This window comes from Coffea eugenioides, chromosome 1 (assembly GCF_003713205.1).
Source record: "Coffea eugenioides isolate CCC68of chromosome 1, Ceug_1.0, whole genome shotgun sequence".
NCBI classification, from domain to species: Eukaryota; Viridiplantae; Streptophyta; class Magnoliopsida; order Gentianales; family Rubiaceae; genus Coffea; species Coffea eugenioides.
Window position 1 is genome coordinate 26,662,238 of NC_040035.1, and position 17,077 is coordinate 26,679,314.

Below are 17,077 nucleotides of genomic sequence, written 5' to 3' on the forward strand. Positions count from 1 at the left end.
AGATTTCCAATCAAAACATAACCTAGTCGGCTTTTCATAATCTTCTAATCCACTTGTTAAGAAAAACAAACTAATGGAATGAGCCAATACGCAGTGAGGCCAAGAAACACACATGCAAGCATGTTGTCCAAGTAACAATCTCATTTAACAAGTAAAATAGTAATATTCAAGTAAATAACAATTCGGGCGAGAAAAATAATCAAAAACAATTCAAGGATATAAGAGCTCTCAGGAGCTATTTTTCACTTGCACGATCAAGAACCTCCACGAGTTGACACTCCGTCAATCGGGTAGGTTATAATCCATAGAACTTCACTTACTCGTTCCCCGATCACCATTACATACCCCTGTACCGGGCTCGCTTGTCTTTTATATGAGGCGATACTACTCGAGTATGCCAAGCAAGATCTCCTATTAGATCAAACTTATACACGTTTCTCATGGCTCACCAAGCTTCTCGACCGTGCCCATGCCGGCTCGAGTCGCAAGGTCGACCGATGAGATTTGGGCGTCCCCCACTAGTATCACTAGGAGTCGAGGAGTTTCACTCCAATCGACTTATACAGCCATAGCATAATTAATCATTGAAACAATTCACTTAATTCACTTAACAAGTCAATTCAAGCAATTCATTTCAAGTAATTCAACTACACTTCACGTAAATATTCACTTCAAGTATTTCATGTCAAGTAATTCAAGTACACTTCACTTAAATGAGAACGAGTGTGGTAAAATACACACTCGACTCAATATTTTCAAAATACTCAATTATCAATAACAATTAAACATGTAACACGTTTTTACACACGTTTTTACACACTTGACACTCACCTAGTGACACTCACCTAGACAAAAGGAGAGTGTATTGCACAAATCAAGTACTTAAACGTCCCCTGTGAGATCCTCTTGAAGGTCCCCTTGAACGCCTGAGCAAATAACAGTTAACTATCACTTATAAATCCTTTCTTATCAAGAGAGAGAGATTGTACACTTGTACAATCTAGGAAAATATTACGAAATAGAGCTTTACTTGCTCAATATTCAAGGTTCGAAAGTGGTGTTTAACAACACAAGGATAAACTGATTTCCTTCATGAAGACAAGTCCAAAATGGTCAATTAGTATTGAAGTATAGGGAAGAGTCTCCAAAAACTCAATTCCCGTCAAGTTTCAAAAATTTCAGATTTGAGGTGCATTCTTTGAAAAATCATATCTCACTCTTCGTAGGTCCAAAATTGGAAAACTTAGTACTGTTGGAAACTACTTCCAAAGTACTAAAAATTCCTAGAAGGCACTTTTCCATGATTCAAAACGGAAGACACTAAAATTGGTTTCAAGTTGCTGATTTGGACTCCCAAGACAGATTCGGGGTTGGTTTTTGGCAAACTTTGGAAATTCGAAAAAATTCACAGAATGCGAACTAGCCTCTCAAATTTGAAATTCAATTAGAGTTAAAATCAACGTTTAAAACACAATAAACGGAACACAAATCGGAGTTTTGAGCGCCAAGATATAGCAGCTCAAAGTTGGTTCAAAATGACGACCATTGGGCAATTTTCTAGATTTGAAACACAAATTTTGGGACTTCAGTTGGGCATCGAAATAGACTTGAAATGGCACCAAATTTGGTATGATTATACTACCATATAAGGGATACTCCTCTGTCAAATTTTATGAAAAAATTCGTACGGGAAGTCAGTTAACAAGACCACTAAAGTTCCAAGAATATCCAAGGCAATTCTGCCTTATGCTTCCGTTTTCCTTTTTTCGAACCTTTGACCAATGAACTCATCTCAAACACGATTCATTTATGAAGGAAAGGTCTAAGAAACTTTTAACATACATTTGGCAGGTGATTAACACCAAAAGTTTCAAAATAACAAGTCCCAATTCGAGCTAAGCCATCGGCTAGCCAAAACTAGGGTTTTCAATCACTGATGCAGTTCTGTAATTTAGCCACAACTCACTCAATTCAACTTGGAATTAAGCATGGTTGGTGGCGTTGGAAAAAAAATTCATGGGGATATAATTCATCAGAAGAAATCGTTTTGAAATTCAGTCCATAGCTAGCTCAAATTCAAGCAACATGTCCCAGCACCTCATTAACTCTCTAGCACAGTAGTGAAACAAGACAGGTAACTTTGAAGAGCTAGTACCGTTCACTCAAGTTGAATCAGGGGACACATTTTATACTGTTAGAAACCTGAAAGTGTCTAGTTTCAAATGCCACAAACGGCACTTGATTTTGACTTTGGAGCAAAGAGTTATGATCGTTTAAAGTTCGCTGCCAGAGTACCTCTCTACACGTTTTCCAGATTCGAACATGTTTCGAAAATGCAACTTTTACCCAACCAAATCAAGTGATTTTTGGTGAAAAATTTCCACACAACCAATAAAACATATCTACATCAAAATCAAGGCAATTTGATCACAAAAAAATCAAACCAAGGCCTCTGCACAAACAGGGCAGAATCGGCCCTTCTTAGCTTTCAACTTTCCTTTGATTTTCTTTCCACTTTTTCAACTTATATCCACTAGTTTAACAATTAATCAACATAAATAACATCCAAAATCATCATATCAGTCCAACATGTCCATTGTGGAATTTCATAGAACCTACTCATATGATTTTAACCAACCAAAGTTACCCACATGAAGCTACAAGCTTCCAAGTCCAATCTAACTCACAAAAATCAAGTTTCAAAGGTTGGATGATTTACTACCTCTTGGGTGTTGAAACTCAGAAGTTTCAGTCACCTAGAAGCTCCAAGAAACCGTGGAAATGATGCTCTTTTCCTAGCCCAAGTGAAGCTCCAAGTTGTTTTGAGTTTGTGTGACAAATTTGGAGTGAAATGGTGCAAGAAAATGAAGTGAGATGATGAAGGTTTTTAGTCTTTTTCCTCCTCCAAGTTTCGGCCAGCAAGAGAGAATGAGAGAGAGTGAAAATCTGATATGGGAAGCTTGGTGGTTGGTGGCCTTTTTGGGCACAAAAGTCAACTCTTACTAGTGCGCGTACGCCCGCGTTTCGTGCCCGTTTCCTCTCGGGTTTGTTTCACTTGTGCACTAAACCTCTAATGCACTTCATTTAACACCATTATTATCCACTCTTAGTAGTCTAACAATAATTTCTAAAATCCTCCAATTAGTCGCGCGCGCGAAAACACTAATTTCCGACTTGTGCGCGATAAAGCGAAATTTCTAAGAAAATTCTTATAACGATAGTATAACTAATTAATACTTGAGTACTTAATCATAAAAATAACCATTTTAGGGTAAACCAATAAATAAGTGAATAAATCGACAAAATAAATAAATAAATAAATATAAAATTTACGAATTTTCACATCCTCTTCCCCTTAAGAGAATTTCGTCCTTGAAATTATACCTTGATTTGTGAATAGGTATGGGTATTTTCCTCGATTCGCTTCTTCAACTTCTCAGGTTGCTTCCTCTTGTCCATGGTTCCTCCAAAGAACTTTCATCAACGGAATCCGCTTGTTCCTCAGTTCTTTCACCTTAAGATCTAGAAGCTTTACCAGTTTCTCCTCATAGGTCAGCGCCTCATCAATTTCAATATTTTCCGATTGCAAGATATGAGGAGGGTCTGGGTGATATTTCTTAAGCATGGATACATGAAAAACGTTGTGGATCCGAGACAAACTCGGTGGTAGTTCCAACTTATACACTACATTTCCCACGTGTTGGGTAACCTTATAAGGTCCTACAAATTTCCGTTGTAACTTCTTTCCCCTTTCGGCCATCAAACTTGCTTTCAGAGAGGTAATCTTAAGAAATACTTGATCTCCAACTGCAAATTGCAAGTCCTTCCTACGATTATTTGCGTAACTCTTCTGACGACTTTGTGTGGTCTGAATCCTTTGGCGTACCAACTTCATTTTTTCATTTGCCTCCTCAATCCAAGGTACTGTAGTCGGGTCTAAAATTTTTTGTTCACCTATTTTATCCCAACAAATCAGAGATCTACACTTCCGACCCTAAAGTGCTTCATACAGAACCATTTGAATCGAAGAATGGAAGTTATTGTTATAGGCAAATTCCACCAATGTCAAAAACTTACTCCAACTCTCTCCAAAATCCAAAACACAAGTTCTCAACATGTCCTCGAAAGTTTGAATCGTTCTCTCAGACTGTCCATCTGTCTAGAGATGGTAAGTAGTACTAAAACTCAATTTAGTTCCCAACACTTCTTGCATCTTTTGCCAAAATCTCGAAACAAACCTAGGGTTTCTATCGGACACAATGCTTACAGGTATCCCTTGTAACCTGATAATCTCATCTAAGTATAACTTAGCTAACTTCTTCAATGGGTATTTCATACTAATTGGCAGAAAATGTGCCGATTTGGTCAATCTATCCACTATTACCCAAATGACATCATGACTTCTTTGTGTCCTAAGTAACCCTGATGCAAAATTCATGGTGATGCCTTCCCATTTCCACTCGAGTATTTCTAAAGGTTGCAAAAGTCCTGATGGTTTCTGATGTTTAGCTTTAACTTGTTGACAAATCAAATAGGTCTGGACAAATTGAGCAATCTCCTTTTTCATGCTCTCTCACCAATACAAACTCTTCAAATTTTGGTACATTTTATTCCCTCCAAGGTGTACAGTAAACTTCGATCGGTGTGGCTTTTCCAAAATTTCCTTCTTAAGTCCTTCATCCTTTGGCACTACGATCCAATTCCGAAACCTCAATACACCATTTATTTCCAAGTTAAAATCTGACTTCTCTCCCTTTTTGACTTTTTCCAACCACTTTTGCACTTCATGGTCCTTTTTCTGGGCTTCTTTGATACGTTCCAATAAAGCAGAATTCACTACAATATTTTCAAGAATTACTTTCCTCGGTTCAAGTCTAGGGTTCCATATACTAACCTCCTCCAACAGGTGCATTTCTTTAATTATAAATCCTGCCACTTATACCTGCCACTTAAAGCATCGGCCATTACATTGGCCTTCCCTGGATGGTACTTTATCGTGCAATCATAGTCTTTCAAAAAATTCCATCCACCTACGTTGTCTCAAATTTAGCTCCTTTTGAGAAAATAAATACTTAAGGCTCTTGTGGTCAGTAAAAACCTCAAATGTTACTCCATAAAGGTAATGTCTCCATTTCTTTAAAGCAAACACTACAGCTGCTAATTCCAAATCATGAGTTGGATAATTTCCTTCATGCGATTTTAATTCCTAGAGGCATACGCTATCACTTTCTCATTTTGCATTAATACACATCCCAAACCTTCCTTGGAAGCATCTGTGTAGACCACAAAGCTATCTTTTTCATTCGGTAGAGCTAATACGGGTGCCCTTGTCAAGCGTCTTTTCAACTCTTGAAAAATCTCTTCATACTTAGGACTCCATATAAACTTTCCACTCTTCTTGGTTAACTCAGTCACGGGTCCAGAAATTTTAGAGAATTCCTTGATAAATCTCCGGTAATACCCTGCTAACCCTATAAAATTTTGAATTTCAGTAGGGTTTTCTAGTTGTTTTCACTTTGAAACAGCTTCAATTTTGGCTGGATCCACTTTAATCCCGTCCTTAGAAATTATGTGCCCTAAGAATGTCATTTCTTTCAACCAAAATTCACATTTGCTAATCTGTAAAACAATTCTCAAGTGCTTCTCGTGATCCTCCGCAGTCTTAGAGTACATCAATATATCATCAATAAATACAACCACAAATTGGTCCAGATAAGGCTTAAAGACCCTGTGCTTCAAATCCATAAAAGCAGCAGTTGCATTGGTCAATTCAAATGGCATTACTGCAAATTCAAAGTGTCCATACCTCGAGTTAAAAGCAGTTTTGGGTATATCCTTCTCCAAGATCCTCAATTGATAGTAACTCTGTCTCAAATCCAACTTCTTGAATACTACCGCCCCTTGCAATTGGTCAAACAATTCATCAATATGGAGTAATGGGTACTTATTCTTAATAGTAACATCATTTAGACCTCGGTAATCTATACACAGTCTTAAACTCCTATTCTTTTTCTTAACAAACAAGACCGGGGCTCCCCACAGTGAATCACTCTCCTTTATAAAACCCCGCTCTAGTAAATCCTGTAATTGCAATTTCAATTTTTTCAATTCAGTTGGAGCTATTCTATATGGCGTCGTAGAGATAGGTGCTACTCCCGGAGTTACATCAATCTTAAAACCTATTTCCCTTTTCGGGGGTAAAGACTCTAACTCTTCGGGAAAAACATCTGGATACTCTTTCACTACAGGCATGTCTTCTAATCTCATTTTACCTCTAGGAGTATTAATAAGAAAAACCAAATATCCCCGAGCTCCCTTACTTAGCATTTTTCTAGTTCGGATCCCTGAAATAAGTGCAGATGAAGCTAATCTACCCCTTACATCCAGTTTCAGGGTTGTTTCTCCCGGAATGCACAATTTTACTATTTTTGTCTTACAGTTCAACTGGGCATTGTAACGGGCTAACCAGTCCATTCCTAGAATCACATCGTATCCCTTAATCGCTAAACCTATCAGATCGACCAGTAATTTCCGTTCTCCAACTCAGATCTCACAATCCTTATATACCAAGTTAGCGATTAGACTTTGGTCCCCAATAGGTGTCCTAACCTCCAACTCATAAGGTAATTTAATTGGTTTCAAATCTATCCCACTCATGAAATTAGGGTTTACAAAGGAATGTGTCGCGCCCGGGTCAATTAAAACCTTAGCTAAACGGTGAAAAATAGGGATCGTACCTTCAACCACCTCAGTCGCATCGGGAATCTGTTGGTAATCCAAGGCGTAAACCCTAACAGGTATCTTTGGTCGACTCCCTCTAGCACTAATCTGCCTAGAGGTTGACTTTTCTAACCTTTGGGTGCTACCTCCTATTTTCGGCGCTTTCGGACAACCCGCGAGTTGATGTTCAGCACTACCACAGAACAAACATTTCCCAAACTTTCTCCAACAATCATTTTCTGAGTGGTTGGGTTTACCACAGTAACCATAAATAACTTGAGGTGTCACGTCGAACCACTAGAAGGCACTCCTCTCGCTTGAACCGGCCCACTACGACCTCCTCTGGATAAAGCTTCCCTTGAATCTCCTGCGGTCCTCACTCCTCCCATTCCTCTTCCCATCTTGGAAGGTTGTGTACTCTTACTAGCCTGTCCAGAAGTGTGACTAGAAAAATTCATTTTCTTATTGTGGAAGTCCCTAACTTGCATTCTTGCACTCTCGACCCTTTGTGCTTTCTCTAGAGCCTCAATAAATGTAGAGATTTGGGCCGCAGCCAAACCCTTCTGGATTTCTACATTAAACCCTTGTACAAATCGTCTTATCCTTTTCCGCTCGTTGATCACCAATTCAGGAGCGTACTTAGAAAGCTTAGTAAACTTCCCTTCATACTCAGCTACACTAAGAGTTCCTTGTTTCAACTTGATGAACTCATCTTCCCTCTTCTTTTGGATTAAAGGCGGAAGAAACTTCTTATTAAACTCCCTCGTGAAATTCTCCCAAGTCCAAGGGGTTTGGGCTGTCTCCCACTTTCCTTTTATCACGTCCCACCAGGCACGTGTTACTCCCTCAAATTGGAAAACAGCAAAATTCACTCGCCTATCTTTAGTGTAGTCTAAAGCGGCAAATATGTTGGTCATCCTCTCTAACTAATTCTCCGCTACCTCAGGATCAGGTTCACCAGTGAATTTAGGTGGGTTAAATTTTAGGAACCTCTCCAAAACCCTATCTTCCCCTCTATCCTGACCTCGAGGTTGGTTAAGTGGTCCTGGACCCTGTTTCTCAGCTAACCGTTCAAGGATATCAGTCATCCTATTAATGGTAGTACCCACTTGGTTACCCTCTATATTTTCTTGTCCCTGAGTCGGTCCAGTTGCCGATCCCTGGTCATCTCCTTGAGGTTGAGCTTATCTAGTCCCTCGCCCACGACCTCGACCACTCATTCGTCCGTCCATAATTCTAATGGTGCCTAGTGCAAAAATAAAAGTGATTACGCAAGGAAATACTCAAAACAAGAGCCAATCAAGAAACATTGGAAATAACAATAATTTACATCCATTAACACTTCAAAATTCATACAATTATCAAGTCATGGGGGAATTACAAAATATAGCACACAGGTGCCACAAAAGTACTTTTAGTCATACACGACTAAAGTATAGTCAAGTGCCTCAAAAGTAGGCCACACAGTCATACAAAAATACAATGGCCTTGGCACTAGCATCATCCCAACTAATTCTAACTATATCAGTCAAAAGGGTCTATCACTTTGGATCTAGTCTACAGTAGGGTTACTAGGTAGAATCTCCTCCTTAGGATCCTCCTCCTGAGCTGGACTCTGGATAATATCCATCACCTCATCAACCAACCTACCAGTATCTGCTAGGATCTCGGACCTCCTCACCTAACCTAGTAAGTCGAGCCCTTGTTCTCTGAAACTCATCGCGAGTGACCTCAGCCGTGGCCACCTCGCCTACCAATACCTCCTCAAGCTCGGCAATCCTCTCACCCTGAGCACTCACCATCTGGCTCAGCTCCTCCACCTCCTGGAGGATATCTCGATTGGTGTTCATCAACTGACGACGCTCGTCGTCGAGAGCTAGTATAAGGTGGTTTGGGTATACATATGTCAACCTACACGGACAACGAGGATACCTAGTAGTGGGTGAGTAGCGCACACGAGCTCCTCCACCAAGAGTTCGGTAGTAAAATAGACCTAGGAGGCTCTACATGGCCATTTGCGTGACCATTCCATTAGCAGCAGGGTTCCCGTTTCCATTCTCCATCTCTGCAAAACAACCACAATTTTCGGATTAGAAACTTAGTTGTTATTGTAAAAGCTTTTGGGATTTTACTTACATGCATTGTTATTGTATTGTTCTAGTACGTTTGCTTAGATCAAGTAGAGTTCATAGAAGGTACGCGTAGTGGACGGGGGCGTGGGCGCGGGAGTAGGCAACCTACGCCGGACAGGGGTGCTGGGGAAACCTCCTCTGGACCTAATCCTGAACCGAGGGTTAACCTCAACTTGCAGATAGTTGCCGCTATGCAGCAAATGACCAACCTGCTGGCACAAGTAGTGCAGCAACAGGATCAGAACCCTAACCCTAACCCTGGCAACCACATCGAGAGCGACGACAGGGCACTTGAAAGATTCCAGAAGTTTGCCCCACCGAAATTCGTTGGGGGGCCTGACCCGGATGTCGCCGAAAGGTGACTTGAGAAAATGGTAGACATTTTCGCTGCCCTGCACTACACCGAAGAACGGCAGGTGACTTTTGCCGTTTTTTAGCTGGAAGGGGCGGCCCGTTTCTGGTGGAATGTCATTCGGCAAAAATGGGAACGGAACAAACGCCTAGGACTTGGGTAAATTTTATGAGAGAATTCAACGCGAAATTCTTTCCTCCTCTAGTTCAGGAGAGGAAGGAAGATGAGTTTATCCAACTCCGCCAAGGGGCTCAATCTGTGGCGGAGTACGAGAGCCAATTCACCCGTCTGTCTAGATTTGCTCTTGAGCTGATCATGACCGAGCAATGGCGGATCAGGCGTTTTATCCAGGGCTTGAATGTCGAAATCCAGGGCTTCAAATCAATGCTTTTAGCGAGGTCGTGGAAATGGCCCAACGGGTAGAAAGTGCTAGGTTGCAAGTAAAGAACTTCCAAGCAAAGAAGCGCGGCTTTCCTGGAAGCAGTTCGGGGCAAGGGGATAAAGGTACCCCCTCCAAGTTCGAACGAGGAGCTGGAGGTGGAGGACAGACGGGTTTCGGCAGAGGGGCTCAGTCTAGGGGTGGCTCAACCGGGAGAGGTCAAGGCGAAAACTTCCAGAAGGGTTCAGGTTCGGCGTCCCGTGGGCCTTGTGGGTACTGCGGAAAGCCGAATCACTCCGAGGATAATTGCTGGAAGAAGGAGGGCAAATGTCTGCACTGCGGAAGCGCAGACCACCAGTTGGCCACTTGCCCGGTCCTAAAACAAGATGGAAAAGGGAGCCAACAACTGCCGAGGACCAATGCTGGACCAGTTAAAGGAGATGTGTCCAAATCTAAGGTGCCAACTCGAGTATATTCGTTAGAACCCCAATAGGTCCCAGATTCCTCCGAGGTCGTAGAAGGTACGATCCCTGTATTCCACCGCTTTGCCAAAGTTTTAGTAGATCCAGGTGCCACTCATTCCTTTGTTAATCTTGATTTCATGTGTGGCATCGATATAAAACCTGCTAGTTTACCATACGACCTAGAAGTTAGTACCCCTACGGGGAATCATCGGTTGGTTACTAGTCTGGTTTATAGGGATTGTGAAGTGTGGGTAGGAGAGAAGAGGTTATTAGGAGATTTGATAAGCCTATCCATCAAGGGGTATGATGTGATTCTGGGCATGGACTGGTTAGCTAAGTATAATGCGCAACTAGATTGTAAGAAGAAAGTGGTGGAGTTCTGTATTCTTGGGGAGGCGACTCTAAGGTTGGATATAAGGGGTAGGTTAGCCTGATCTGCTTTGATTTCGGGCATTCGGGCTATAAAACTGCTAAGTAAAGGGGCACAAGGATTTTTAGCCTTTCTAATCAATAACTTCACAGATAAAGTGAAAGTAGAGGATGTACATATAGTAAGGGAATTTTCGGATGTATTCCCTGATGAGTTAGTAGCTCTACCTCCGGAAAGAGAGATAGAATTCAAGATAGACCTGCTACCTGGAACCTTACCTATCTCCAAAACCCCATTCCGAATGGCCCCTGCAGAGTTCAAGGAGCTAAAGTTGCAATTACAAGACCTTCTAGAGCGGGGATTCATTCAAGAAAGTGGGTCTCCTTGGGGAGCCCCTGTGTTGTTTATAAAGAAAAAGGACGGAAGTTTGAGGATGTGTATTGATTACCGGGGCCTGAACAACGTCACGGTTAAGAATAAGTACCCACTGCCCCACATTGATGAGTTATTTGACCAACTGCAGGGAGCAGTGGTCTTCTCAAAACTGGACCTCCGACAGGGGTATTACCAGTTGTTGATTAGAAGAGAGGATATTCCGAAAATCGCTTTTAACTCGAGATATGGGCATTTCGAGTTCGCAGTTATGCCCTTTGGACTAACCAATGCTCCTGCCGCCTTCATGGATTTAATGCATAGGGTTTTTAAGCCCTATTTGGACCGATTTATCGTTATTTTTATTGATGACATCTTGGTCTACTCCAAAACTCATGAGGAGCATGAGCAGCATCTGAGAGTTGTGTTGCAGACCCTAAGGGAGCATCAATTGTACGCCAAGTTCAGTAAGTGCGAGTTTTGGTTGGAGAATGTTAGTTTCCTAGGGCAAGTAATTTCCCAAGAAGGCATCTCGGTTGACCCAGCAAAAGTAGAGGCTGTGACCAATTGGAAACGGCCGGAAAACCCCACCGAGGTTCGTAGCTTTCTAGGTTTAGCGGGGTATTACCGGCGTTTCATTAAATATTTTTCTAAGTTGGTCGGTCCTTTAACCGACCTAACGAAGAAATATGGTCGGTTCGTGTGGAATGCCAAATGTGACGCGAGTTTTTAGGAGTTAAAGAAAACGTTGACTACGGCGCCAGTTTTAGTCCTGCCTAACGGAGTTGATGGGTTTGCCGTTTATACTGATGCTTCACGAGAAGGCCTGGGATGCGTTTTAATACAGAATCGTAATGTGATCTCTTTTGCCTCTAGGAAGTTGAAACTTCACGAGCAGAATTACTCGACCCACGATCTAGAGCTAGCCGCCGTGGTTTTCGCGCTGAAAAAGTGGAGACACTACCTATATGGGGTGACCTTTGAGGTTTACTCGGACCATAAGAGTCTTAGGTACCTCTTCTCACAGAAGGAATTGAACATGAGGCAACGACGGTGGATGAAATTTCTGGAGGATTACGACTGTACCATCAACTACCATCCAGGAAAGGCGAATGTAGTGGCCGATGCTTTGAGTCGCAAGGCTCAAGTAGCAGAGTTAATGATTAAAGAGTGGGATTTGCTAGAATCGGTTTGCGAGTGGAAACCCTGCCTAGAGAGCCATAAAGTGATTTTTGGTAACATTAGGGTGACATCCACCCTATTAGAGCGGATTAAATGAGCTCAAAAGGAGGATGCTATGGTGCGAAAATGGGGAGAGAAGGTGAAAAAAGGGGAAACGACTGCTTTCAACTTCAGTCCTGAAGGTATTTTAAAATACCGGAACCGAGTGGTGGTGCCTAAAGATGAAATGTTGAAGACGGAGATCTTAGAGGAGGCTCATCGGTCCAAGTACACGATCCATCCGGGTAGTAGTAAGATGTATCAAGATCTGAAAGGAACCTATTGGTGGGCCAATATGAAAAAGAAAATCGCTTTATACGTGCAAAAATGTCTCGTTTGCCAACAGGTTAAGGCGGAGCATCAAAAACCATCGGACTTGTTACAGCCCCTTGAGATACCCGAATGGAAGTGGAAAAACATCACAATGGATTTCGTTTCAGGTTTGTCGCGAACCCAATGAGAACACGATGCCGTTTGGGTGATCGTCGATCGATTAACCAAGTCGGCCCATTTCTTGCCGGTAAACATGAAGTATTCCATGGACAAGTTGGCCCAACTGTACATGGATGAGATAGTGAAACTACATGGTGTTCCTGTGAGCATCGTCTCCGATAGAGATCCCCGTTTTGTATCAAGGTTTTGGCAGAAATTCCAAGAAACTCTGGGGACTAAACTCAACTTGAGCACGACTTATCACCCTCAGACGGATGACCAATCGGAGCAAACAATCCAAACTCTCGAGGACATGCTACGGACTTGCATTCTGGATTTTGGAGGCAACTGGGGTCAACACATGACCTTAGTAGAGTTTGCGTACAACAACAACTACCATTCGTTGATTCAAATGGCTCCATACGAGGCACTATATGGACGAAAATGCCGGTCACCGATCTAATGGGACGAAGTTGGCGAGAGAAAGGCATTAGATCCAACAACTATTCCATGGATGGAGGAGGCGCGAGAAAAGGTCAAATTGATACGGCAACGACTCCAATCTGCTCAAAGCCGACAAAAGAGTTACGCAGACAATCGAAGAAAAGATTTGGAGTTCGAAATTAGGGACCATGTGTTTCTTAAAGTCACACCATTACGGAGCATTATGGCGGGTAGAGGAAAGAAATTGCAACCAAAGTTCGTCGGACCTTACAAGATTCTCCAGAGAGTCGGTACGGTAGCATATCGACTAGAGCTGCCGTCCAGTCTCTCTCGAATTCATGACGTCTTCCACGTCTCGATGCTCAAGAAGTACTATCCCGACCCATCCCATATTTTGCAACCGGAGGAGCTTGACATAGATGAATCGCTCACTTACGACGAGAAACCTGTACAAGTACTTGACCGGAAAGTTAAAGAACTGAGAAACAAGCAAATTCCGTTAGTGAAGATATTGTGAAAAAATCACGGGGTAGAGGAAGCTACCTGGGAGATGGAAGAAGAGATGCAAACGAAATATCCAGAACTTTTCGTGAGTTAAGGTGAGAAATTTCGAGGGCGAAATTCTTTTAAATGGGAGAGAGTGTGAGACCCCGTAAATTTTCTCAGTTTCTAGGTTTTATTTTATTTGATTGCATGCTTTTCTGCATTTTTTTTATTAGATAATTTTTATGAGTAAATATAGTTTTTAGATGATTTTTCTAGTATTGGTTAGTTTTTGAGAAATTAAGAACGTATATCGGACGTGGGACCCGCAAGTGCGGAAAGTTCGATAAAATTTGGCCAGTTAGGTTAAGTTTTGGATACTGGGTTTAATTTACCGGGTGTTATGAGATAATTAGAGGATACCATATGGATTAGAGTTGAGGAAACAAAGGGATATGCATGCATTAAATAGGGTGACAAGTGTCACCATATGATTAAGTCTTACTTTTGACCACTATTCACCTTTTACCAAATAAATCAAAAAATTGACCCAAAAATCACCTAAAATTTGCAAGCTTGTGGCCGGCCCTCTCCAAGGAAGAAAGAAAGGAAAAGCTCTCCAATTTCTTGCTTCAATCTTGCTCAAATCCAACAAACCAACCGTTTAATCTTGCATTTACTCCATAAAAACCCTTAAGTGAGTGGTTGTGAGGTGATTAGTGAAGTTGTTTGGAGGATTAAGGTGCAAAGTTGCTCTTTTTTTTGGGTTGTTAAGGTGAGTAACTAAGGGACCTTTCTTGCAACTTAATAATGCTTAATTATTGACATGTGTGAGGTGAAGTGATGATTTTAGGTGTTGTTTCATGACTTTTGGTAGAATTTTGTGCATTTTCTACTTAATCATGATTTTTCTGTTTTCATATGATTCCTATTGTGTGGCCATGTATGATGGTTGGAAATGATCTAGAATGAAGATAGAATGCGTAAATTGTGGTTGTTTGCGGAAAATTTCCACATTGAACGGAAAAATTCGGATTTAGGGTTTCAATTCAACCATTCTGCCTGGTACTGTTTCTCATAGTTAGAGGCCGAATTAGCCTTGGGTTAAAACATGAAAGTTGTAGGGAATGATATTTTATGGTTGTCTGCAAAATTTCAGGCCAATCGGAGCAACTTAGCCTATGAAAAGATTGAAATACCCCTGCTGCCCTGTTTCTGTCCGAACTTGGTAATCAGCTTTGGTATTTGGTTAATTTGATTGGGAATACGATTGATTTGGTTTTTGATGTCTTCTTAAGAAATATATCCTGGTATCTTAGGTTTCAGATGGCTTTGGAATCACTTGAATTGGACTTAGGTAGCCTGACTTATGATGATTTAACCAGAATGCGATTTATTAACCTGTTTATGCAGTTCTGGTTTGGTATATTGATCTTTTGACCTAGTTGCACTACAAACTGGACTGAGTAGCCTTCTTCAACATTGTAGCCCTATCTGTTAGCTTCGAAACGTGTATAGTATACATCCATCTGATACTCGTAGTGCCAGTTGTGCCCAATACGCTTAATGGCGTCAAAACTGTTTTTAGGTCTTAGAGCTTAACTTTCATTTCCTGATTTTCCTTAGCTTACTTTAGTACTTATACGTGCTAATGAAGCCTTATTTTCAGTAGTATGTGGAAATTGGTTTATAACTTGTAATCGAGTCTTATTGTGCCTATTTGAATAATTTAGGGCGTGACGGTGATTCAAGACGCTCTTTGGGCGGAAGTATATGAAATATCATTTGCTTGCTTGGTGAGTATACTACTCACTTGTTTGTTTACAATGTGGCTTTGTTATATTTGAACTTGATGCCTTGAAGGCTTATTTGCACCGGTGAAACTGATTAAAGTGAGGGTGTACTTGATCGCCCTCACCCCTTTTGTATTATATATGACTGTTAACTGTGGTACTTGAATAGTACATGAAATACTGGATTGGGTGTCATATGGACGAGTATCCAACGGCCATTACTGTTACTACTGAGCTCAACCCCATTGGTAGTCAATTGGATCGAGCTGGCGAGGGCTTGGTCGTGAAAATTGACGAGCCATGGGGACTGTTATATGGAATCCTGTAGTATGAGACTCTCGATTCCGGTATACTCGAGTATTACCAAATTTACACTGTTTGGAGTTCGGGCCCGGTAGGGGAATGTTGGGTGGAAGGAATGGAAGTAAAGTGGAGCGTACGGTTGGTTACTTTGTAAACATTGACGGAGGGTCATTGAAGTCCGATCAAGTATACAAGCGAGGAAAGGGGCTCTTGAGAGCCGTCCGTATCCTTTTACCCGTTTTGTTAATGTGTGATCTGGATTTACTTCTTTATTGAACGCTTTATGCCTCTATGAAATTGGTTGCTTGAGTGATAGTAACTCACAGGATGTAAGCTCACTCTTTTCCTTTTTTTTTCCTTACAGGAATATAAACACTTTTGGAAAGTTCATGAATGTTGGTTGCCGAGTTGAGCTTATGTGAATGAAATTTTGAATAGCTCTTTTGAGTAAACTCTAAGCGCATTTTGATCCAACCAAAAATGTTGAGTTGCAATTTGCAAACCGTACTTGTATAAACTTGTTGGACAACTTGGGTATGCCCTTTTGGTATGTAAATGCTAAATTTCAAGATGTATATGTTTGATTGATGCTTGGTTGGATTTTGACGTGTCAGTTACTATTCATGGCCGACTCTATTTTCATTTTTTTTTTATTTTGTAATTTTGACCTGACTAAGTTCGCTTGTATGTTCCGAAACATACTAGATCGCTTTACACTGTCCAGTTAGTCCTGGCGAGAGTTGGGCAGGCAGTCCGCTAACCCCTTTGGTTCGCCTTAAGGGAAGGTGGGGCTGTCACAATGTAAAGATCACAAACGTAACAATAAGTAAATAAAAAGGAAAGAATTGCAAACCAATTAACTACCCAGCTCCTCTTGAGCTTGTAGATTAATTCAAACAAGCTTCTTCAAGTTGATGAATTACAATCACTCTTGTGTACAAAGGAAGGTTCACCTCCTCCTTGCCCCGAACTCCACTCGGTCAAGAGAGAAAGTTTAACTATCCCTTAGGACAACCCTCATAGAACTACACTCATGAAGTATTCACTCACAAATGAAAAGCTTACAATGAACCTCACACTACTAAGACTACAAATCTTTCTTGGAGAGTGTTTTCTCACTAAAACTACTTTAGATCTTTTGTATTTCAGTGTGCAAAAGTTGTTTATAGTATATGACCAACCACTATTTATATATGACCAAGAAAGTGCCTCATTAAAGCTTCCAACGGATAGAAAGTAGCTGAAGAGTCAGTTAGCCGTTAGAGTATCGGACGCCCAGTAGTCTGGTTTTTTGCGTCCGACAGCAGGCAGTGAGTTTAAGAGATTTTTTTCTAATCTATCGGACGTCCAGTGGAAGCTCTTTATGCGTCTGACAGCAAACAAAGAGATTTGAAAAATCATCTTGTTTCTATCGGACGTCCGATGAAGACATATTCAGTGTCCGATGGTTTCGTCGATTTTGAAAGATCCTATCGGACGTCCGATGCTTGCGTCCGAAAGAGGTCAGTGAGTTAGGTGGAATGTCTTAATTCTTTCGAACGTCCGGTGATGGAGTTCTTCATGTGTCCGAAGCTGAGCAAAGAGTATCGGATGTCCGATCCAACCGTCCGAC

General features: G+C 41.3%; 1 protein-coding gene across 1 annotated transcript; it reads right to left on the reverse strand.

The window, feature by feature from the left end:
• Positions 1 to 3,436: 3,436 nt before the first annotated feature.
• Positions 3,437 to 3,895, reverse strand: LOC113769543. The gene has a single exon (XM_027314021.1). The coding sequence runs from the start codon at positions 3,893 to 3,895 to the stop codon at positions 3,437 to 3,439; it is 459 nt and encodes a 152-aa protein (XP_027169822.1).
• Positions 3,896 to 17,077: the final 13,182 nt, after the last annotated feature.